The 23,400-nt window shown below is 38.1% G+C and overlaps 1 protein-coding gene across 1 annotated transcript; it reads left to right on the top strand.

Moving 5' to 3' along the window:
- The first annotated feature begins 1,741 nt into the window (after positions 1-1,741).
- On the top strand, positions 1,742-23,134 carry LOC128642578 (uncharacterized). Its single transcript, XM_053695344.1, has 6 exons — positions 1,742-1,866; positions 4,051-4,295; positions 5,246-5,322; positions 10,108-10,287; positions 17,443-17,554; positions 21,266-23,134. The coding sequence occupies exons 2-6, from the start codon at positions 4,171-4,173 to the stop codon at positions 21,396-21,398; spliced, it is 627 nt and encodes a 208-aa protein (XP_053551319.1). The 5' UTR covers positions 1,742-1,866; positions 4,051-4,170; the 3' UTR covers positions 21,399-23,134.
- The last annotated feature ends 266 nt before the right edge of the window (positions 23,135-23,400 follow it).

The raw sequence follows: 23,400 nt of genomic DNA, 5'->3' as shown, positions 1-23,400 counted from the left end.
ACCAGGGAAATTGACAGCTCCTGTCCACGCGTGATTGGCTTTATGCGCGGGCAGGGGGCGGGATTACACACAAGCGCAAAATAGCGCTCGTGTGCAATGCTGAATTCCACCAGGAGAATTCAGCCCGCCAGAGGTGAGCTGCGGCGGACATGGGCGCGTATGTGCGCCCCTGTCCGCCTCAGCTTGATAAATCGCCCTCTTGGTAACCCTATTTCATTTAGTGTTGCCACATTGACCATGTTTTCCTGGACACTTATGAGTTACACATGCTGTAGGGTGTGCAGGGAGGAACCTGTATTGTTATATTCATCAGCACTATACATGTGATGTCCAGAGGCACAATACGCGTTCCTCCCTGCAGCATGCGTAACTCATAAATGTCCAGGAAAACATGGCCGAGGTGGCAAACCTAATTCCACGTGAGGGTACATCTGCTGAGCAAATGAGAAGCTCCTATCACTGGGCGCAATCTTTCATAGAATGGTGTATGTCAGGAGTGCAACTTTGACTATGAGTTTAATGGCATTAAAGCACATAAATTAGTTTTGTTCTTTCTTTGCCTTTTAGGAGGGACTCCATGGCATCATGGTCTACAGAATCAAGTGAAGGAACCACAGGATGTGCACCTATATCCACTGAGGCAAGTATCTTATAAACAACAGTAAACAATCATTTATTTAGGCAGTGCAGGTGAACAATTGTAAACAGCATTCCAATTTATTTCTATCATCAAATTTGCTTCATTCTTTAGATATCCTTTGTTGAAGAAATAGCAATGCACGTGTGAGCCAATTACACGAGGCATCTGTGCAGCCACCAATCAGCAGCTACTGAGCCTATTGATATATCCTTTTCAACAAAAGATATCAAGAGAATGAAGCTAATTAGATACTAGATGTAAATTAGAAAGTTGTTTAAAATTGCATGTTCTTTCTAAATCATGAAAGAAAAAAAAATGTGGGTTTCATGTCCCTTTAATACTTACCCATTGTTGATTATAATTGGAAATGGCTCCCAGGCTTCTGCATGACAGTAGATGACGTGGAGGCACGCATTATACGTTAGCAAGGGAGGTACAGCTATGTCAGTGAAAGAAAAAAAATGTGTTTCAAGAAGGGCAGCGCCTAAATGAAAGGAGGTATTTATTAAAGGGACTTGAAATCCAAAATGATTTCTTTATGATTCAGAGTACAATTTTTAAAACACTTTCCAATTTACTTTTAGCAAATTTGCATCATTCCCTTGGTATCCTTTGTTGAAAGATTATCAGTGCACTAGTGAAACCTAGCTGAACACACCCTGAACACATAGGGTAAACCAATGTAAAGTGTTATATATATTATATCATTAACAGCTAGCATTTAGTAGTGCTCCTGAGCATACCTAGGTATGATTTTCAATAAAGGATGCAGAGAGAACAAAGGAAATTATTGGAAAGTTTTTAAAAACTACATTCGCAATCTGAATCATGAAAGTTTAATTTTGACTTTAAGGTCCTTTTAACTGCTAAAATGAATATGCCTATAGAAAGTGTTTTACAGGTTTTATTTATCAGTAAACTGCTGTTCACTGCATATATTCATATGCTGTCCCTTTAAATAGTCAGAACAAAATATCTACTGCTCAATTACAAAATGCCTATACATGAAAAAATAAATTGCCAAGGGAATTGTAGTAGCTTTAATCCATGACTTATCACCATAGCCAATCAATTAAACAATCTATTTTCTTTAGGCCAATTTAGAATCTGAGAAAGCAGCTAAGGACTTAGTGAAGACACAACTGAGAAAGACGAGGAGGAGCCTTGCTGAATCCTGCACCAATGAGGAAGTGGCCCTGCCCAGAAAGGGCAGAGCCCCTGTGAAGGTAGCGTTCTCTAGTTCTACATGAAATTGATACTAGTGAAGTCACTGTAAACTATTCTCCATTAAAGTAATACCATTAGAGATTAAAGGGACATGAAACCCGAAATTTTTCTTTCATGATTCAGATACAGAATACAATTTTACCTTTTTTTCCAATTTACTTCTATTCTCTAATTTACTTAAAGGGACACTGAACCCAAATTTTTTCTTTTGTGATTCAGATAGAGCATGAAATTTTAAGCAACTTTCTCATTTACTCCTATTATCAAATTTTCTTCATTCTCTTGGTATCTTTATTTGAAATGTAAGAATGTAAGTTTAGATGCCGGCCCATTTTTGTAGAACAACCTGGGTTGTTCTTGCTGATTGGTGAATAAATTCATCCACCAATTAAAAAGTGCTGTCCAGAGGTCTGAACAAAAAAAACCTTAGATGCCTTCTTTTTCAAATAAAGATAGCAAACGAACGAAGAAAATTTGATAATAGGAGTAAATGAGAAAGTTGCTTAAAATTGCATGCTCTATTTGAATCACAAAAGAAAAAATGTGGGTTCAGTGTCCCTTTAATTCTCTTGGTTTTCTTTGTTGAAGAAACAGCAATGCATATGGGTGAGCCAATAACATGAGGCATATATTTGCAGCCACCAATCAGCAACTCCAAAGCCTAACTAGGTATGCTTTTACACAAAAGATACAAAGAGAACTAAACAAATTGCTTAAAATTGCATGCCCTCTTTCAGTTATGGAAGAAAAAAAAATGTGTTTCATGTCCCTTTAATATATAATTAAATAATATAGAATTTTGTTACAGAAACATGCAACTAGCTCACTTTTGTGCCACCCTCTAAAACATGTGCATGTAGAACAGCCAATCCAAAACTATGGAGTACTGTAAACCAGAAAATCTGTCACCCTACACCCTCGTCAGTAGTCAACTGGACTACGGTAATGGACTCTACTCCGGGTCCACCATCAAGATCCAGAAACGGCTCCAACGCCTCAGCCAGACTCATCCTTGACATCCCTCGCCAAAGCCACATCACCGAGCACCTAAGGAACCTGCACTGGCTCCCCGTCAACAAGAGAATCACCTTCAAGCTCCTAACCCACGCATTCAAGGCCCTCCACAACATCAGTCCGGAATACATCAACCACCGCGTCAATTTCTAAACCCCCCAGACAATTCCGCTCTGCCGACCAAGCACTTGCAGTCATCCCCCGCTTCAAGAAAACAACAGATGGAGGAAGATCCTTCTCCTATATGGTAGCAAAGACATGGAACACCCTCCAGCTGAACCTCAGACAATCCACCTCCCTTACAAACTTCAGGAAGGTCCTCAAGACCTGGCTCTTCCACTGAATCGTCTTCCCTTATCCCACCCTCTTTTTGACCTCTCCTAGCGCCTTGAGACCTTCACGGGTGATTAGTTTGCTCTTTACAAGTACCCAATAGATAGATAGATAATGAAAAGAACAAGAAGGCGCTACAATGGTGCAGTATATCATGAAATTGTCTCCCACATCAAGACCCAAATGCTTGCCCTCCGTAGGGATATACTCACAAGCATAATGTACTATCAATAAATGCAATCCACACAGGCTGGCTGTATTAGAGCCCCCAGCTGGCTCCCTCCGTTGGTTTGATTAGGTTCACAGGTCCAGAGACTAGTAAAACTGGTAAAGTCCAAGCAAAGAACTCACTAACAATATATCCCCTGTATATTAAGGGGAAGTATATTCAGGTAAAAATATAAAAGCAACACAACTGCAATGCATTTTATAGTGCTGCCGGCAGCACTGTGAAACGCGTTGCAGTTGTGTTGCTTTTATATTATTTTAATCTGAATAAACCTGCAGAAGACAGGGTTTGCCACTTTCACTGTGATAGAAAAATATAAATTGTTTGGCTTCAGCAGAAATAATAACAGAATGTGAATGAAATGCAGATATGTTGCAAGGTTAGCCTTGTGGAGCCTGCCATGTGCTCTTTCAGTCAAGGAAAAATCCCCAGTTTTACAGGAAAAGGGTCAAAATAAAAAATGAAAGTATGTAGCAAAGTTTTACTGTGTATAAATAAGCAATTTATATTACAATCTCAAAATGTTCACTGTTCCATTAGGTATCTTTTAATACTAAAGTGTATACAAGACGTTGCTCATAATCTTTTGCCTTCGTTATCGTTATAGCTTGCAAAGCAGTCGTCAATAAGAGAACCAGAAACGTCACAAAATGTGTGCGCCCAATCAGTGAGGCCTATATTATCCCCCTACGACAAAAAGTCCCCAAGCATTCTGAGCCTGCGGCCAATGCCTGTCGTGTCATTTTGCAGCTTAGTACCAGAATACCTCCTGCACCAGGAATCCAAGAGTGACAGCAAATGTGTACAGTCACCGCCAGAAAACAGCTTGGGACAAACTGTCAAATATAGAATGTATGTTATAATGTGCACATATCTGCTAAGTCCTGTGCTACAGAATACAGTTTCAGAATAAAGTAAAATACACAACATTACAATTAATCGTATATATTATTTGGTTACACCAATATGTTATGAGGTATATTAAAGGGATATGAAACCCAAATTGTTTCTTTTATGATTCAGATAGAGCATGCAATTTAAAGTAACTTTTTTTTCCAAATAAAGATACCAAAAGAACAAAGAAAAATTGATAATAGGAGTAAATTAGAAAGTTGCTTCAAATTGCTGCTCTGATTAATGAAAGAAAAAAATAGGCTTCAACTCCCTTTAAAGGGACATGATAGCAGTTTTCTTTTTGCCCTTTTATGTGTTAAATAATTGTATTATTTTGCTATTGCTTGCATATAACTATGTGTTTACTCCAGAGTATCAATGCGCTGCTGGGAGCTAGCTGAACAAATCTGTTGAGCCAATGACAACTGTGTGTAGCCACCAATATCCAACTAGCTCCCTGTAGTGTATATCTACTGCTGATATATGCATATACTTTTCAACAAAAGATACTAAGAGAACAAAGTAAATTTTTATCATAGAAGTAAACTGAAATGTCTCTTAAAATTGCATGCTCTCTCTGTGTTTCCCAAACTCAGTCCTCAGGACCCTTAACAGGCCAAATATTACTTTATATCTTAACTAAAGCACATGTGAAACAATCAGCTCACCATCAGCTGATTATTTCCCCTGTACTCTAGTTAAGTCCTGAGGACTGGAATCTGCTTTATCTGAACCACCAAAGCGACATTTTGACTTTTATGTCCCTTTTTAATATGGAGAACAATACGTTGATGATATTTTGGCTCAGCATAAATATTCAGATAATTGATCAAGGGCTGTACTGAATTTATGATCTGATTTATGGCATTACCTAATTTTCAATCTTTTCTGTTTGATTTTGTATTCAGCTTTAACATTGACTGCTCAAGTGAACCTGATAAGGAAAGATATCCAGTTTGCAGAAACGTGCTACCACATGTCAGAGGTGAGAAAGGATCCAGGTACCACTGCCAATAAGTGTATATATGTATACTTAATATGTATCTAACAGAAGCTAAAGTCTGATGTTTATATATAGATTATCGCTGCGGAACCTGTTAGCGCTCTACAAATACCTGATAATAACAATAAGAAGAAGAATTATATGTCCAATCATTTCCTCTCTTATGCAACATATTTTTGTATAACAGATAAAACACATTGTTGTCAACTCTAAATAGGAATAATCAACTGGCATAAAACTGAAAGTAAACAAGGCTATCTGACCTTAGCATACTATTTAAAGGGACACTAAAGTCAAAATTTAAACTTTCATAATTCAGATAGAGCATGCAATTTTAAACAACCTCACAATTTACTTCTGTCATCAAATTGGCTTCATTCTCTTAGTATCTTTTGTTGAAGGAGCAGCAATGCATTATTGGGAGCTAGCTGAGGACAGTGGGTGAGCCAACGACAAGAGGCACAAATATGCAGCCACCAATCAGCAGCTTGCTCACAGTAGTGAATTGCTGCTCTTGAGCCTACCTTGGTATGATTTGCAGTAAAGCAAGATACCAGGAGAATGAAGCAAATTACATAACAGAAGTAGAATGGAAAGTTGTTTAAAATGTTAAAGGGACAGTATACACTCATTTTCATATAACTGCATGTAATAGACACTACTATAAAGAATAATATGCACAGATACTGATATAAAAATCCAGTATAAAACTGTTTAAAAACTTACTTAGAAGCTGTCAGTTTGGCTCTGTTGAAAAGGTAGCTGGAAAGCCCACTGCAAGTGGCAAATAAGACACTCCCCCCCCCTCCCCCTTCTTTTGCATATGAAAAGACCCTTTACACAAACAGGAGCAAGCTGAAGTAGGTAGTCGAGCGTATTCACATAAAACTTTGGGGCTTGGTTAGGAGTCTGAAAATCAGAGCAATGTTATTTAAAAATAAGCAAAACTATACATTAATTTAAAAAAAAAACTTTATTGGCTATATAAATAGATTATCTACAAAACATTTATGCAAAGAAAAAATGAGTGTATAATGTCCCTTTAAGCTCTATCTCTTTGTTTCTCAACCGCGGTCCTCAAGTACCCCCAACAGGCCAGATTGTCATTATAGCTAAACCAGTGCAAATAATCAGCTGATGGGTGAGAGCAGGTTAGTAACCATAGTGTTACTGATCAGCTGATTAATTAATCTGTGCACTGGTTCAGCTATAATGAAAACCTGTTACAAACTAATCAATATCATCACCTTAGCCAAAAATGTGTTAAGTAAAGTCAAGCGCTCATATTTACATAAATATCTATGTTTATTGAATTACTAGTCATGCAAACACACACACACACAAAAGTAGATTAAAAACACACAACCAAAGCTAGGCTATACAGCCAATAATATGTGCCAATGTGATTCTCATTGGGAGGTATAGAGTATATATCTATCACAGCGATTTGCAGAATTTAAAATGGAGAAAGTGGAGGACCTAGATAACAGAGGAAGGCGTAATAACTTATGCATATGTGGCATACCAGAATCTATACAGCCGAATGCTATAGAAGACTGCCTCCAAGACTTATTTAGAACCAATACGGGTACAAACAGCTCTCTAGATATATGCATAGAAAGAGCCCACAGAGCACTAAGGGCGAAACCACCAGCAAAAGCACCCCCCAGAGACATCATAGTGAAGCTCCTCAATCATAAAGATAGAGAAGAAATACTCCCCCATGCCAGACAAAAACAGAAAATAATGTATGGTGGAAACCACACGCATATATTTGCAGACTTAAGCCCAACAACCCTGTAGAAGCGGAGAGATCTACACTTCATTACGACTGCACTGAGGGAACAGAAGATAACATACAGATGGGGTTTCCCAGTCAGCATTATCGCCTCCGACAGGGGACACCACCGCAACACTCAAATCTATGGATTTACTTACCGAACAAAGACCAACACTACCTATTCAAAACAATTAACCAACTCTAGTAGAACACGCTAAAGGCACACTTTTCCTTGGAGGGGACTTCAACCTACCACTGGGGCCAGCTCTAGACACATCTACAGGACACACAAGTGCTTCCAAATGGATAATAAAAACAATCTCTAGCCATTTAGCCCAATTGAAACCACATGACGTTTGGAGAGCAAATAACCCACATACCAGGGACTACACATTTTATTTGCATCCACATAACACGTACACAAGAATTGATTATATTCTTTCTGATCAAATAGGATAGGATTGCACATGATCACTAACTCAAAAATATTACCAATCACTTGGTCCGATCATGCCCCAGTACAATGTAATGTGGACTGGCCAGATATTCCACATCCACTTTTTGTTTGGAGACTAGACAAATTCATGCTAGAGAATGTCCTAATCAAGCAGGCAATAGACCAGTCTTTGGGAAATTACTTTAGGGAAAACACCACAGAAGACATTAAAAAACCTACCACTATATGGGAAGCGCACAAATGTGTGGTAAGGGGCGAACTTATTGTACATAAAGCTAGGGGGAAAAAGCAAACAGACAGTTCTTAACCTCAACACTAGCCCAAATAAGTTCTTGGGAAAAAGAGCACAAAAAAAAACCCACATTCGGCTCAAATTCTAGGTTCTTTGACACAAGCCAGACTACTACTCAAAGAGCATCTTACAAAAGAATACTAAAGAAAATCTGCACTAACGAGACAAAAATATTTTTACATAAAAGATAAAATAGGTTCTTCTCTAGCAAAAGCACTCAAAAGAAGTCAACTCAATACACATATATAGTCTATATCAAATAAACAAGAAGACATCTATAAGGATAGTAATAACATAGCCGATGTATTTAGGCAATACTATGCAATACTATACAATATTACGAACACAGCTAAACTCTAAGATATAGAGACATATCTAAAAAAGAGGAAACAGCTTAGATTCACCCGTAACAATTGAAGAGATTCAAAAAGCTATAAAAAAGCATGCCTAGTGGAAAAGCCCAGGGCCAGACAGTCTAGGTATGAAATATTAAAAAAAATATCTACACCACCTCACACTACCCCTAGCAAACATATTTAACTCACTATTGAACACTGGGGAATTTACAGAAAATATGCTAGAAGCACACATGACAGCTTTGCAGAAACCCGGAAAACATCCGAACAGACCCGAAAACTTCCACCTTATCTCACTACTGAATTCGGACAAAAAGATCTTTGCCAAAATATTAGCCACCAGAATCAACTGATACCTACCCAAATTGATACACAATGACCAGGTGGGATTTGTCCTAGGGAGAGAGGCTAGGGATAACACCATGAAAATTTTACAAATCATATCCCACGTAAAAAATAACACCCCCACAGTACATCTCTACAGATGCAGAAAAAACATTTGACCGAGTCCATTGGCACTTCCTAAAAGCAGTAATGCAAAAAATGAAATTCAGCGAAAAATGTATCAACCTAATCTTCTCATTATATTCATCCCCTACAGTCAAAGTAAATGGTCTCCTATCTAACAAATTTCATATAAGTAACGGCACAAGACAGGGATGCCCCCTCTCCCCTGCTCTCTTCGTCCTATCTATAGAAACACTGGCACAAAAAATTAGAACGACAAACAGATAACAGCCATACAGATAGGCAAAATGGAGCACAAACTAGCACTTCATGCTAACGATGTCCTACTCTCACTTACCAAAGTAGAAACATCATTACCAAGGACACTAGAAACATTCACAGATTTAGGACGAGTCTCCAACTTCCTCCTAAATATTACAAAATCTGAAATATTATATATCTCATATGAGGAAAAGAGCCTAAATGCTCTAATACCATCCTGCCCACTCAAAAGACAAAAATTAAATTAAAATACCTAGGCATTTTTTTTAGCATCATACCCTACGACTATATTCCAAGCCAACTATAGAGTACTAGAAAAAACCTTAATGGCGGATCTATCTAGCTGGAAAAATAAAACAATATCCTGGATGGGAAGAGTAAATGTAGTAAAAATGAACAAACTCCCAAGCGTACTATACATGCTGCAAACCACCCCCATACATCTTCCATCACAATATCTTGACAATATTCGATCGCTTATCGAACAATACATCTGTCAAAACACCAGACCTAGAATTGCAAAACAGACAATGTACCTACCCAAAGATAAGGGAGGACTGGGAGTGCCAAACATGCATACATATAAAGCAGCTATATCACTACACAGACTTCAACAATCTCAATATGGTCTCACACTCTTTACTCGGAAACCTGGACAATCTCCCAAAGGAACATTGGCAATCTCAACCAACGTGTTCAATTTAACCATATTTATGTAACATTGTTGCCTTGTACTATTACTTACTGTATACTGTTTATGCCTATGTTATGTTGAAACATCAAATAAAAATCTTTTAAAACTAAAAAAAAAAGTGACAACGCTTTCATACTGATCCTCTGACGCGCGTTTGATGACCGAGGTTGAGAAACACTGCTCTATCTGAATCATGAATGTCTAATTTAACCCATGAACACACTGATACCAAATGAGAGTAATTTCACACACAAAAAAAAAACATGAGTATATTCTCCCTATGTTGCCTGGTTCCCATGGGCATTGCATTTTAGAGACAGCCATCATTTAGTTTACAGTATGTGTATAAATACTGTATAGGAGAATTTTTGCAGCTTCTATTATAAATATTGAATTCAAACTTGACCTCAAATTCAAATCTTATATTTCAAACATATTTATTAGTAAATCTTTTCCCAGATCCACTTCTAAAATTTAGAAACAGAAACCAGAATTGTGATGTCTCTAGACTACTGAGGAATGGGGATGAAAACTTCTACAGATTATCCATGAAATATCCCTCAGTTTATAGCGTAGAAGAAAAGACTCCAACAATACCACGGTCCAGAAACACACAACAGAAGGACTCACAGACTGGTGGTGAGTAACTGACTTAGTCGTTTTGTTTCAAAACAGTAACATTTGGGATACATTTTAAAGATAATAATGTAATATTCAAGCCAATTTTGTTATATAAATTCATGAAAATGTGTAACAATGTGGTGTTATCATGTAAATCAGGGATGGGAACCTTGGTCCTCCAGATGTTTCAAAACGACATTTTGCCTAAGCATCATGGGTAATGTAGTTCTGAAACATCTCAAGGTGTCCCTGCCAGCTACCCTCACCCATAGTCCCATACAGTAAGATCTTGCAGTAGCAGACAGACTAGTATTAGGGGTTCTTCGGTTTGCAGGCTATCTGCACTCTTCTATTATTTTTCCCTGTACTTATCCAGATGGTACAGTTCTTTTCCAGAGTACACCTTGAGAGTTCAATTATAAGTTCCTTTTCTATTTGTGGCTTTGCCATATAATGATTATTTATGTATGCCTGCATTATTCTCTCACGTACCCTTTCTATCAAATACAGGTGAAACTCGAAAAATTAGAATATCGTGCAAAAGTTCATTTATTTCACTAATGCAACATAAAAGGTGAAACCAATATATGAGATAGACTCATTACATGCAAAGCAAGATAGTTCAAGCCGTGATTTGTCCTAATTGTGATGATTATGACTTACAGCTCATGAAAACCCCAAATCCACAATCTCAGAAAATTAGAATATTGTGAAAAGGTACAATATTCTAGAATCAAAGTGTTCCACTCTAATCCGCTAATTAAGCCATAACACCTGCAAAGGGTTCCTGAGCCTTTAAATGGTCTCTCAGTCTGGTTCAGTAGGAATCACAATCATGGGAAAGACTGCTGACCTGACAGTTGTGCAGAAAACCATCATTGACACCCTCCATAAGAGGGAAAGCCTCAAACGGTAATTGCAAAAGAAGTTGGATGTTCAAAAAGTGCTGTATCAAAGCACATTAATAGAAAGTTATGTGGAAGGGAAAAGTGTGGAAGAAAAAGTTGCACAAGCAACAGGGATGACCGCAGCCTGGAGAGGATTGTCAGGAAAAGGCCATTCAAAAGTGTTGGGGACTTTCACAAGAGCCACCACACACAGATGGATTCTGGACATGGGCTTCAAATGTCGTATTCCTCTTGTCAAGCCACTTCTGAACAACAAACAATGTTAGAATCGTCTTACCTGGGCTAAAGAAAAACAGACCTGGTCTGTTGCTCAGTGGTCCAAAGTCCTTTTTTCTGATGAGAGCAAATTTTGCATCTCATTTGGAAACCAAGGACCCAGAGTATGGAGGAACGGAGAGGCACACACTGCAAGATGCTAGAAGTCCAGTGGGAAGTTTCCACAGTCTGTGTTGATTTGGGGAGCCATGTCATCTGCTGGTGTTAGTCCACTGTGCTTCATTAAGTCCAGGGTCAACGCAGCCGTCTACCAGGAGATTTTGGAGCACTTCATGCTTCCTTCCGCAGATGAGCTCTATGGGGATGCTGACTTCATTTTCCAGCAGGACTTGACACCTGCCCACACTGCCAAAGGCACCAAAACCTGGTTCAATGACCGTGGCATTACTGTGCTTGATTGGCCAGCAAATTTGCCTGACCTGAACCCCATAGAGAATCTATGGGGCATTGCCAAGAGAAAGATGAGAGACATGAGACCGCACAATGCAGAAGCATTGAAGCATCCTGGTCTTCCATAACACCTCAGCAGTGCCACAGGCTGATAGCTTCCATGCCACGCTGCACTGAGGCAGTAATTGCTGCAAAAGGGGCCCAAACCAAGTACTGAGTACATACAGTATGCATGCTTATACTTTTCATAGGTCTGATATTGTTCTATGTACAATCCTTGTTTTATTGATTGCATGTAATATTCTAATTTTCTGAGATTGTGGATTTGGGGTTTTCATGAGCTTTAAGCCATAATCATCACAATTAGGACAAATCACGGCTTGAACTATCTTGCTTTGCATGTAATGAGTCTCTCTCATATATTAGTTTCACCTTTTAAGTTGCATTAGTGAAATAAATGAACTTTTGCACAATATTCTAATTTTTCGAATTTCACCTGTAGATACAGTAGTTATTTTTCACAATTTTGTGTTTCCTTAAATGTTTGGTACATGGAATTTAGGTACAACTCTTTATAATATTTAATATATTTTTTGTTTGTTCTTGAATATCTCTCAAGAAGATACTTGAATGCCTGCATACTCCTGTCGATGATACGTTTAAAACATACTCTACTAGGGTGAGATGTTGTGCAATCTGCATGACTACATTTCTTGTGACTGATACATTAAAGGGACACTAAACCCACATTTTTTCTTTAATGATTCAGAAAGAGCATGCAGTTTTAAGCAACTTTCTAATTTACTCCTATTATCAATTTGTATTCATTCTTTTGCTATCTTTATTTTAAAAGCAGGAATGTAAAGCTTGAGAGCTGGCCCATTTTTGGTTCAGAACCTGAGTTATGCTTGTGTATTAGTTTGCTAAATGTAGCCACCAATAAGCAAGCCCTATCCAGGGTGCTGAACTTAAAATGGGCTGGCTACTAAGCTGTAAATTCCTGTTTGTTTTTTTAATAAAGATAGCAAAAGAATGAAGAAATATTGATAGTAGTCGTAAATTAGAAAGTTGCTTAAAATTGCATGTTCTGTCTGAATCATGAAAGAAAAAAATTGGGCTTAGTATCCCTTTATAATGCTTGTACTATTGTTATTTCAAATGATACCTTTTATAATGACCTTGAGATTTTACTACATGTTGCTGACCCTCAGATGTCTCTTAAGGGTAATCTGAAGTTTAAATCCATTTTTCAATTAACTTTATAGAAAATGCAACCCAAATATACTTAGAAGAGTACTAACAGATTTATCTAGTTATGTACTGAGAAAGCTAAAGTATGTATCCAGGCTGATTCACGTTGTTATCCTATGGCTTATATAAAGTGTAAATATACAGCTTCTTTTTACTTTCTCAGATTTAGAAATATTCCCAGTTAAGGGACAAAAAACATTCATCTAGATTACAAGTCTGTGCGTTCGTCTTTTAACGCTGAAAATATGGTATTTTCAGCGTTAAAACAGCTACGCAGCATTTACAAGTCTTGTCGGTATGGGTGTAGCACAAGCCTTTTTAGCCTGTAACGCAACGTCAGTACCGCACTCGTATGAGTTTTGCGTTCTGGCTAAAAAAAACGGCGTTACACTCTAAAAAGACAAGATCTGTAACGTCATTAAGGTCAGTAGTTATGCGTTTTACGCTACAAATCTGTAACATAAAACTCATAACTAAAGTGTTAAAAAGTACACTAAACACCCATAAACAACCTATTAACCCCTAAACCGAGGCCCTCCCGCTTCGCAAACACTATATTAAATGTATTAACCCCTAATCTGCCGCTCCCGATATCGTCACCACTATAATAAACGAATTAACCCCTAAACCGCCGCCCTCCCGCATCACTTTAAAAAAATATTATCCCTTATTCTACCGCTCCCTGACATTGTCACCACCATAATAAACTTATTAACCCCTAAACCTCCACCCTCCTGCATCGTAAACACTATTCAAATATAATTAACCCCTTGTCTGCTGTCCTCCCCACATCGCCCCCACTATACTAAAGTTATTAAGCCACACACCGCCGCCACTAAAATAAACCTATTAACCCCTAAACCGCAAGCCCCCCACAAAGAAATATACTAAACTAAACTATTAACCCCTAAACCGAAAGCCCCCACATCGCAATAAACTAATTTAAACTAGTAACCCCTAAACCTAACAACCCTCTAACTTTAGATTAAATTACAAATTCCCTAGTTTAAATTAAATTAAAATTTACCTGTCAAATTAAAAAAACTAAGTTTAAACTAACAATTAAACTAACTACCAATTAAATAAAACTAAACTACACAAAAATCCTAACACTAATAGAATAAGAGCTGCTTAAATCCTATTGGCTGATTTGAACAGCCAATAGGATTTTAGCAGCTCTAATTCCTATTGGCTGATTCAAATATTTTAGCCAATAGGAATGCAAGGGAGGCCATCTTGAATTGCATCCCTTTCATTAAAGATTTAGTGTACAGCGGCGACCGTATGAAGAGGATGCTCCGCGCCGGATGTCTTCAGGATGGACCCGCGCCACCGGGATCAAGATAGAAGATGCGGCCTGGATGAAGATTAAAGAGGCCGTCTGGATGAAGACTTCTAGCCGCTTGGATGAGGACTTTGCCGCCGGCATGAAGATTGAAGAGGCCTTCTGGATGAAGACTTCTCGCCACCTGGATAAAGATCGTTCAAGCAGGACTTCAAAAACTGTCAGTGGATCTTCAGGGATTAGTGATTGGTTTTCTTTAAGGGTTTTTTGGGTGGGGTTTTTTTTAGTTTAGGGTTTGGTCGATGTAAAAGACCTTAATGCCATTTTAAGGGCAATGCCCATCCAAATGCCTTTTTAGGGTAATGGGTAGCTTAGGTTTTTTTAGAGTTAGGTTTTTTATTTTGGAGGGTTGGTTGGGTGGGTCTTTGTATTTTTTACAGGTAAAAGAGCTGATATCTTTAGGGCAATGCCCCACAAAAAGCCCTTTTAAAGGCTATTGGTAGTTTATTGTAGGCTAGGGTTGTTGTTTTTTTTGGGTGGGCTTTTTTATTTTGATAGGGATATTAGATTAGGTATAATTCTTTTTTATTTTTGATAATTTCGTTTTTTAATTTTTTGTAATTTAGTGTTTTTTTATTTTTTGTAATTTTAGGTTTTAGTGTAAATTAGGTTAGGTTTTATTTCACAGGTAAGTTTGTATTTATTTTAGCTAGGTAGTTATTAAATAGTTAATAACTATTTACTAACTAGTCTACCTAGTTAAAATAAATACAAACTTACCTGTGAAATAAAAATAAAACCTAAGATGTAGCTAGCTTAGGTTTTATTTCACAGGTAAGTATGTATTTAGTTTTAAATAGGAATTATTTAGTTAATAATTGTAATTTTAATTTAGCTCTATTTAAATTATGTTAAAGTTAGGGGTGTTAGGGTTAGGGTTACGTTAGGGTTAGGGGTTAATAGTTTAATTTAGGTTGTTGCGATGTGGGGGGCTGGCGGTTTAGGGGTTAATAGGTTTATTTAGTGGTAGTGATGTGGGAGGCCAGAAGTTTAGGGGTTAATAACTTTATTTAGTTGCGGCGATGTCGGGGAGCGGCAAAATAGGGGTTAATAACTTTAATATAGTGGTAGCGATGTTGGGCTGCGTCGGAATAGGGGTTAATAACTTTAGTATAGTGGCTGCGTTATCGGGAGCGGCAGATTATGAGTTAATAACATTGTGTAGGTGGAGACAATGTTGGTGGGGGCATATTAGGGGTGTTAAGACTTAGGGTTTATGTTAGGGTTTTAGGTTTACACGTTAGTTTTCTTTCCCCCTAGACTTCAATGGGGCTGCGTTACGGAGCTTTTCTTTCCGCGATCACAGGTGTTAGGTTTCTTTCTGACCCGCTCTCCCCATTGATGTCTATGGGGGAAGCGTGCACGAGCACGTCAAAACAGCGCTTGTTTTTTGTGCGATATGGAGCTCAACGCAACCATATCGCATGCAAAAGCCGGGTGTTTTAAAACTTGTAATGGCTGTGCTATAGGGGGTTAAATAACGCAACTTTTGTTGCATTCGTTACTTTCCCTATAGCGCTCAAAACTCGTAATCTAGGTGATTATATTTTATACTGGTAAATCAATTTGGTGTCAAATTGGTGTCTTTGGTGTCTAACTCAAGAAGGCAATTGAAGAATATATGTAGGGGGTACTTAAAGTGAATGTAAATTTTGATGCTAAAGTGCCCGGTTTTTAAAAATTTGATGAAAAACAGGGGCACTTTAATTCATCAAAATTTACATTTTACTTGTGTTGTGAAAAAAATTACCTTTTAATCTTCACAGCCGCTCCAGCTTCCCCCAGACGTTGCAAAGCCATTTCTGATGTCAGAAATGATGGATCGGTCATCCTCCAATCGCGGCTTCTCCCCCCGGGGGAATCAGTGTGTGATTTGAAGCCGTGATTGGAGGAAGCCGGATTCCTCACTTTAGACCCAGGAAGAGGCTTTGCGACGGGCGGAGGAAGCTGGAGCGGCTGTCAAGATTAAAAGGTAAGTATTTTTTCACAACGAGTGAAATGTAAATTTTGATGAATTAAAGTGCCCCTGTTTTTAATCGAATTTTTAAAAACCGGGCACTTTAGCATCAAAATTTACATTCACTTTAAGTACCCCCTACATATATTCTTCAATTGCCTTCTTGAGTTAGACACCAATTTGACACTCACTCTGATTTCTGTGAGATGTTTCTGCCTACTCTACCAGTTAGAGGCAAAATACTCACCAGCACTAATATGGTTCTTCTTTAAATAGGCAGAAGTTAATTTATTGGTAAGTAAAATTCTAGTTTTAGTGATGAAATTGTGTTAACATTTTTCACTGCACGTGCATGTGAAGCATAGCTAGTTATTCTAAGTGCACTAGCATTTTAAATACTGCAGCTGCTCAGAGCACCAGTGGGGATTGTATCATGTCAGCAATTAACAAATTGAGTCATTACCAGAGGATACAAGCACCTTAGGCTCTCTGATCAAGTGCTGTGTTTAAAATGCTGGTGCACGGCGCATACTTAAATACACTTTTGAAATAGCTATAACTTTTATTAGAAGCATTTTTGCTAATACTTGTATATTACAAAACTGCTTCTTTTCAGACCTTAAATGCTTCCATGTGGATTTCAATTTTGGCTGGAATATCTCTTTAAGGTATTGAACCATACTTGATGTGTTTTGTGTTGGAACAGTTCTCACTGAGAGCTATCATCACAGCTATATAATGCCTATAAAAAAGCATTATTTAAACATGTTAATACAAAACAGAAAGTGCACAGGTGTTTTTTGAGAGAGAAGCTCGCTGGCTGATAATGAAAACTCTTAAAGCTCTACAGGCATACCCGTGACACCACACACAAGCATGAAAACACAAAGTGTCTGTCTGAATTTGCTGTTTTTGGTTATTAAAACCAGCACCTGTTGATCTCCAGGACATGCCCATAATAATAGGCTGAGCCTGCAAGTTAAGCAGACCTGCTAATGTTGTCTAGGTTAGGTGTTGAAATTCTAATTATGGCTCTTTTTCTGCAGGATCATTGGAATGCAAACTGCCAGTGTGGCCTCAACATCACCCTGAGGTAACGCGGTATCACAGCTTCAGAACCGTTCCACTAAAACTTGTCAAATCAGAGAAGAGATCCAGGTAAATGTGTTCTGCTTCACAGCTGATTGGTTTATAGCCTGGGTTGCCTGTGTGGATGGTCACATAGTAAATTCACTTTAAGTACCCCCTACATATATTCTTCAATTGCCTTCTTGAGTTAGACACAGTGTCTGTGATTGTCTGAGCAGTTAGTTCCTCACATGTCAGAGTTGGAATAATCCCACTTTTGTTATAGTGGCAGGGCGAGGAATCACATTCTAATGCCCCCATCATTCCCAACCTACCTATTACCCAATGTGTATAACATACCTCACATGCATTATTTTGTATAGATTGATAAATCTATGTTCTCCTAGTCTATCTCATTTCCTTACACTAAATTCTCTCCTTGACCCACTGCAATCTGGATTTCATCCCAATCACTCCACAGAGACAGCAATTGTTTAGGTTACCAACGACCTACTTACAGCAAAACCCAAAGGCCAATTCTCTCTGCTTATCCTCCTTGATCTGTCTGCAGCCTTTGAGACTGTTGACCACCCTCTTTTGCTCCAAAACCTCCAATCCTTTGGCATTTGCGACATAGCTCTCTTGTGGTTCTCTTCCAATCTATCTAACCGTACCTTTAGTGTAGCCTTCTCTGGAGCATCCTCTGCCCCGTTACCACTTTCTGTTGGGGTACCTCAAGGCTCTGTCCTCGGTCCCCATCTCTTTTCAATCTACACGTCATCATTAGATTCCTTAATAAAGTCCCATGGGTTTTAATATCATTTGTATGTTGATGACACCCAAATCTACCTCTCTGCACCGACCTATCTCCTTCCTTGCTAACCCGTGTCACTAACTGTCTTTCTCATATCTCATCTTGGATGTCCTCTCACTACCTTAAAGGATTACTTTCTGTTATATTTTTTAAGCTAAACAACTAACATATTAAAGTTAATAAACATTAATTAAAACCTACTGACCTATATTTTCTCCAAAACGAAGTTTCAGAACGTTGTAAAAGTTATATCTTTTATTCGCCGATGATGTCACGTTATCCTGCCCACTATTTTCAGCACTGCATGTTCAAAATACTTAAACCAATAACTTTGTGTTTAAAGCGCCATTTTGGAACCTAGGTATTGTAAACGGATTGGTACAGAGCAAAGGATACCCACGGAGTGGGTTTGGAAAACAATTAAATTTGTAGACAAGATTTCTGATATACGGTAGAGATATGTTAATGAAATGCTATTGATAAAATCGTATTTGGGGTAGTTAGTTAGTAACAGGCATAGAAAATATTTACTTATAGTGGCCCTTTAAGCTAAATCTCTCTAAAAATGAGCTCCTTTTTCCCCCCCTTCTTCTAAAATCCCCCCCCCATTTCTCTATAACTGTTGAAAACTCTATCATTACCCCTACCCCACATGCCTGATGTCTTGGGGTCACACTTGACTCAGACCTTTCTTTCACTCCTCACATTCAGTCCTTGGCTAAAGCCTGCCGCTTCCACCTTAAAAGCATCTCTAACATTAGACATTTTCTTTACACAGAACACAACTAAGATTTTAATCCACTCTCTCATCCTTTCCCGCCTCGACTACTGCAACTCTGTCCTCTCTGGTCTCCCTAGCTGCCGCCTAGCTCCTTTACAATCCATACTGAATGCGTCTGCCAGGCTCATCTTCCTTACACGTCGCTCTTCATCTGCTGCACCTCTCTGCCAATCCCTTCACTGGCTTCCTCTTGCCCCAGGATTAAACACAAAATCCTCTCTCTGACATAAAAAGCCCTCAAATGCATTGCTCCCCCCTACATTTCAGGCCTTGTCTCCAGATACTCTCCCTCCCGCCCCCTTCGCTCTGCTCACGGCCTCCTACTCTGCTCCTCTCTTGTTACTTCCTCATTTTCCCATTTTACAGGACTGCTCCAGAATGGCTCCCATCTTGTGGAACTCCCTGCCTCGCTCCACAAGACTCTCCCCTAGTTTTAACAGCTTCAAGCGCTCCCTAAAGACTCTACTATTTAGGGATGCATACAACCTACACTAACCTTTCCTAACTCCATTGCTTTCCCCTTGAACCCCTTAGAATGTAAGCCTACGAGCCCAGCTGTTTGTAGATCGCCTTCATAAGAGCCGATTACAATAGTGCAACTCTCGGCAGGGCCCTCTACCCATTTGATCCGTATAAATGTTATCTTGTATACTGCCTATGTTTATAGCGCTGCGGAATCTGTTGGCGCTCTACAAATACCTGATGATGATGATAATAATGTTAGTATTTAATATTTTGCTATATGGTGTATAATGGCTCAAATGGACAGTGCAGTGTAAAATGTGTCTCCAGTGACTTGTCATTCTAGTTGCAGAGTATAACTTGTGTGGAAAATCGATCCTTTAGGTTTATTTTTCTATATAAAATGGCTGTTTTTGCTACCATTGAAACCATAGCCTATTTAAATGGGCTAAACTTCTAGGAAGAGCAGACACCCTTATCTTATCTTTCTCTATATGCATAATGCCCCTTATCTTATCCCTGTCTATGTACACAAATGCAGCACTCAGAGAGAGCACCCCACACACACATACACTAGGGGTTTCATTTATTTAACAGCTTCTTGTTTACATAGCTTGTTTACACAGCTTTTCTATAACCAGTACTTAATTACTAAAATTTTCAGTACAGGTGGGGGATAAAATAGATAAATCAACTATTTCAATTGACAAAATAAAATTAAAAGATCTATCTGTAAACATTTTAATACACTCCATCGGGCAAAATGGGAACACATTAATGTGGAGACATTTTTACGGTACACTGTCCCTTTAAGAAATTGCAATTTTCACATCAACCATGTTACATCTAGAGTATCTACATTTAAAAGAGGAGAATACCCTCTCCCCAGTAAGGGGCCCTATGGATTTATTGATTTCTTTCTAGCCAAAAAAAGAGATTCAGAGGCCTCATAAATGTATTACTCTAAAGCAGACATCCTCAAACGTGGCCCTCCAGCGGTTTTGGAACTACATTGCCCATGTTGCTCAGCCAGCATATCAGAACATCATGGGAAATGTAGTTCCAAAACCTCTGGAGGGCCAAGTTGAAAGATGTCTGCTCTAAAGTAATTTTAAAATAGTTTAGGAAATACTTATTTCCAAATCAGCTATGTGTTAAACTGAGTCTCATGTTGGTATAAGGGCTCCAAGTTATGTTTTTTTTTTACCATCTAGGATTTTGAAATAGCATACAGCATACAGCATACAATTTAAAACAACTTTCCTATTTATTTCTATTATCAAATTTGCTTTATTCTCTTGGTATCCTTTATTGAAGGAGCAGAAATGCACTGCTGGAAAATGGCAGCACACATCTGTAAGCTAATGACAAGAGGCATATATGTGCAACCACCAATCAGCTACTGAGCCTACCTGGGTATCCTTTTCAACAAAGGATGCCAAGAGAATAAAGCTAATTTGATAATAGAAGTAAATTAGAAAGTTGTTTAAAATCGTAAGCTCTGTCTGAATCTTGAAAGCCAGAGGGACATTTGGTCACTATGACTCCCTTTTGGATACCTATGGTAGGCAATATAAAATGTAGCTATAACTGTATCTACTGTGATCACTATGACTCCCTTTTGGATACCTATGGTAGGCAATATAAAATGTAGCTATAACTGTTTGGTTAGAAGCAATTTGATCTCATTTGTACTAACAGCCATATAGTTTATTTGTATCTACTGTTGTCTTGTTTGTTACAGCATGGCCGGCTCTGTAGTTGGAAACCTTCATAAAGATGTCCTGGCCTTGCCCGGAGAAATAGGAAACCCTTTCCATTTACCACTTGCTTCAAATAATATGCGTGTTCTACAGAGACTCAAGCTGCACCAATAATATGACTTTTAATGAAGCCAAATAATCTTTAACTATCAGAGGTCAAAGTCTTTGGTGGAAGAAGCCATCTTTTTGCACAATCTATGCGGTTGATTAGGTGTCCGTACACAGTTGGCTGCCCAGTGAGGAAAAGAGGGATGAACCTCTCATTGGCTGCTATTTAACATTACCCTGAGACTCTTAGCTTTGCACTCACATTTCCATGGATATATGGAGGATAAAGGTGTAACATGATTGCAGAATAAACCAAATACTAAAGTGTGTTTTGGGGTTAAACAAATGTTAAAGGGACATTAAACACTAAATAAATGCTAGATAGAATGATGCATTCAAAGAACAGATTAGTCTGAGAATAACCTGCAGATGGATTTTTTTAGAGGTTTCATTAGCTGTTTAAATAGTGACAAAATAAGTGTAAGGTTTTAGTGTCTATAAAACAATGGGAGCTGCCATGTTGTAACTTAGGTTACCTTCTCTGCTGTGGCCAATTAGGGACAGTTATAAATAGGTCACTAGAGTGTGCAGCCAATGGCTGTGTGTTATATAACAGTGTTCTGCACTTCCATTTCTAACAAGAACTGAAAAGCTCACAATTTCAGAATGGAATTACAAGAAAAGGGGACAAAATAAATAATGAAAGTATATTGCAGAGGTTTTTTTATAGATACAATTTATCATTTTATATTACCATCTCAAAGTGTTTAATGTTACTTTAAAGGGCACAGAGAAACCACATATTGCTACAGAAGTTGAAATATATTTTAATAGGCATCTCTATTGTGATGTAGGTAATGAGCAAAGAGGAAAATGTCCCTATTTGACCCAGCTAGCAGTAGATGTGGAGCCAACACAACATGCTTTATTGTCTTATAAATACCCTGAAGTTTACCTGAGGTCAGGTCTGCTATAAATTACCTCTACAGTACTCGCTTATACGCAGACTGTACATTTTAAATGTAATCGGACACCACAACAATCTATTTTGTGTAATACAGAACAGCGCAGAGAGACATAGCTATCTTAATGTCATACATCTTCTAGAGCAACATGAGCTGGTTTACTACTCAGTGAATGCTAGAGAAACAGGAAGTCAGTTTGTTAACCATGCACTGAAGAGGCAGAATGCAACTTTAAGGGATATGAAACCCAACATTTTCCCTTCATGATTTAGGTAGAGCATACAATTTTAACCAACTTTTCAATATACTTCTATTCTCTCGTTTGCTTAGTTCTCTTGGTATCCTTTGTTGAAAATCATACCTGAGCTGAGAGCTAGCAGCTAATTGGTAGCTGCACTTGCATATGCCTCTTGTCATTGGATTACCGACGTGTTCAGATAGCTTCCAGTAGTGCATTGCTTCTACTTCAATAAAGGATATCAAAAGAATAAAGCAAAATCGTTAATAGAAATAAATTGGAATGTTGTTTAACAATGAACACTCTATCTGGATCATGAAAGAAACATTTTGGGTTTCAGGTCTCTTGTAATACGACATCAAAAATTGGAAGCGGCAATTGGATTCCAACATTGTCAATGCACCATAGTGCTTCACTTGTAATCTCGGCCTACATTTATATTTTTGGTAAAATTGTACACTTAAGTTGCACCAAAAATCTATGTATTTTTGTTTTTTTGTATATAGTATTACTTTCTAAAAAGCTATTGAATTATATGATGATTGACCGTAATGTGTTTAAATGTGTGATGTATAAATAAAAAAAAATGTATATTTCAAGTAATTAGTATTGCACCGCCTTACTAATCACCCCAAGTCCCTGTATCACTCCTTACAGATCATACACTCTCCCTTTTACCCCTCAGATATCATCATTTCTTAGATTAGATAATAGAAGTAAATTGGAAAGTTGTTTAAAATTGGATTTTGTTTCTGAATCATGAAAGAAAAAAATTGTTTTTTTATGTCCCTTTAATGTCATAAATCTTCTAGAGCAACATGAGCTAGTTTATTATTTAGTGAATGCTAGAGAAACAGTTTGTTGC

Source organism: Bombina bombina, chromosome 12 (assembly GCF_027579735.1).
Source record: "Bombina bombina isolate aBomBom1 chromosome 12, aBomBom1.pri, whole genome shotgun sequence".
NCBI lineage: Eukaryota > Metazoa > Chordata > Amphibia > Anura > Bombinatoridae > Bombina > Bombina bombina.
Note: the sequence above shows the minus strand (reverse complement) of the source record. Positions and strands in the feature narration are given on the sequence as shown.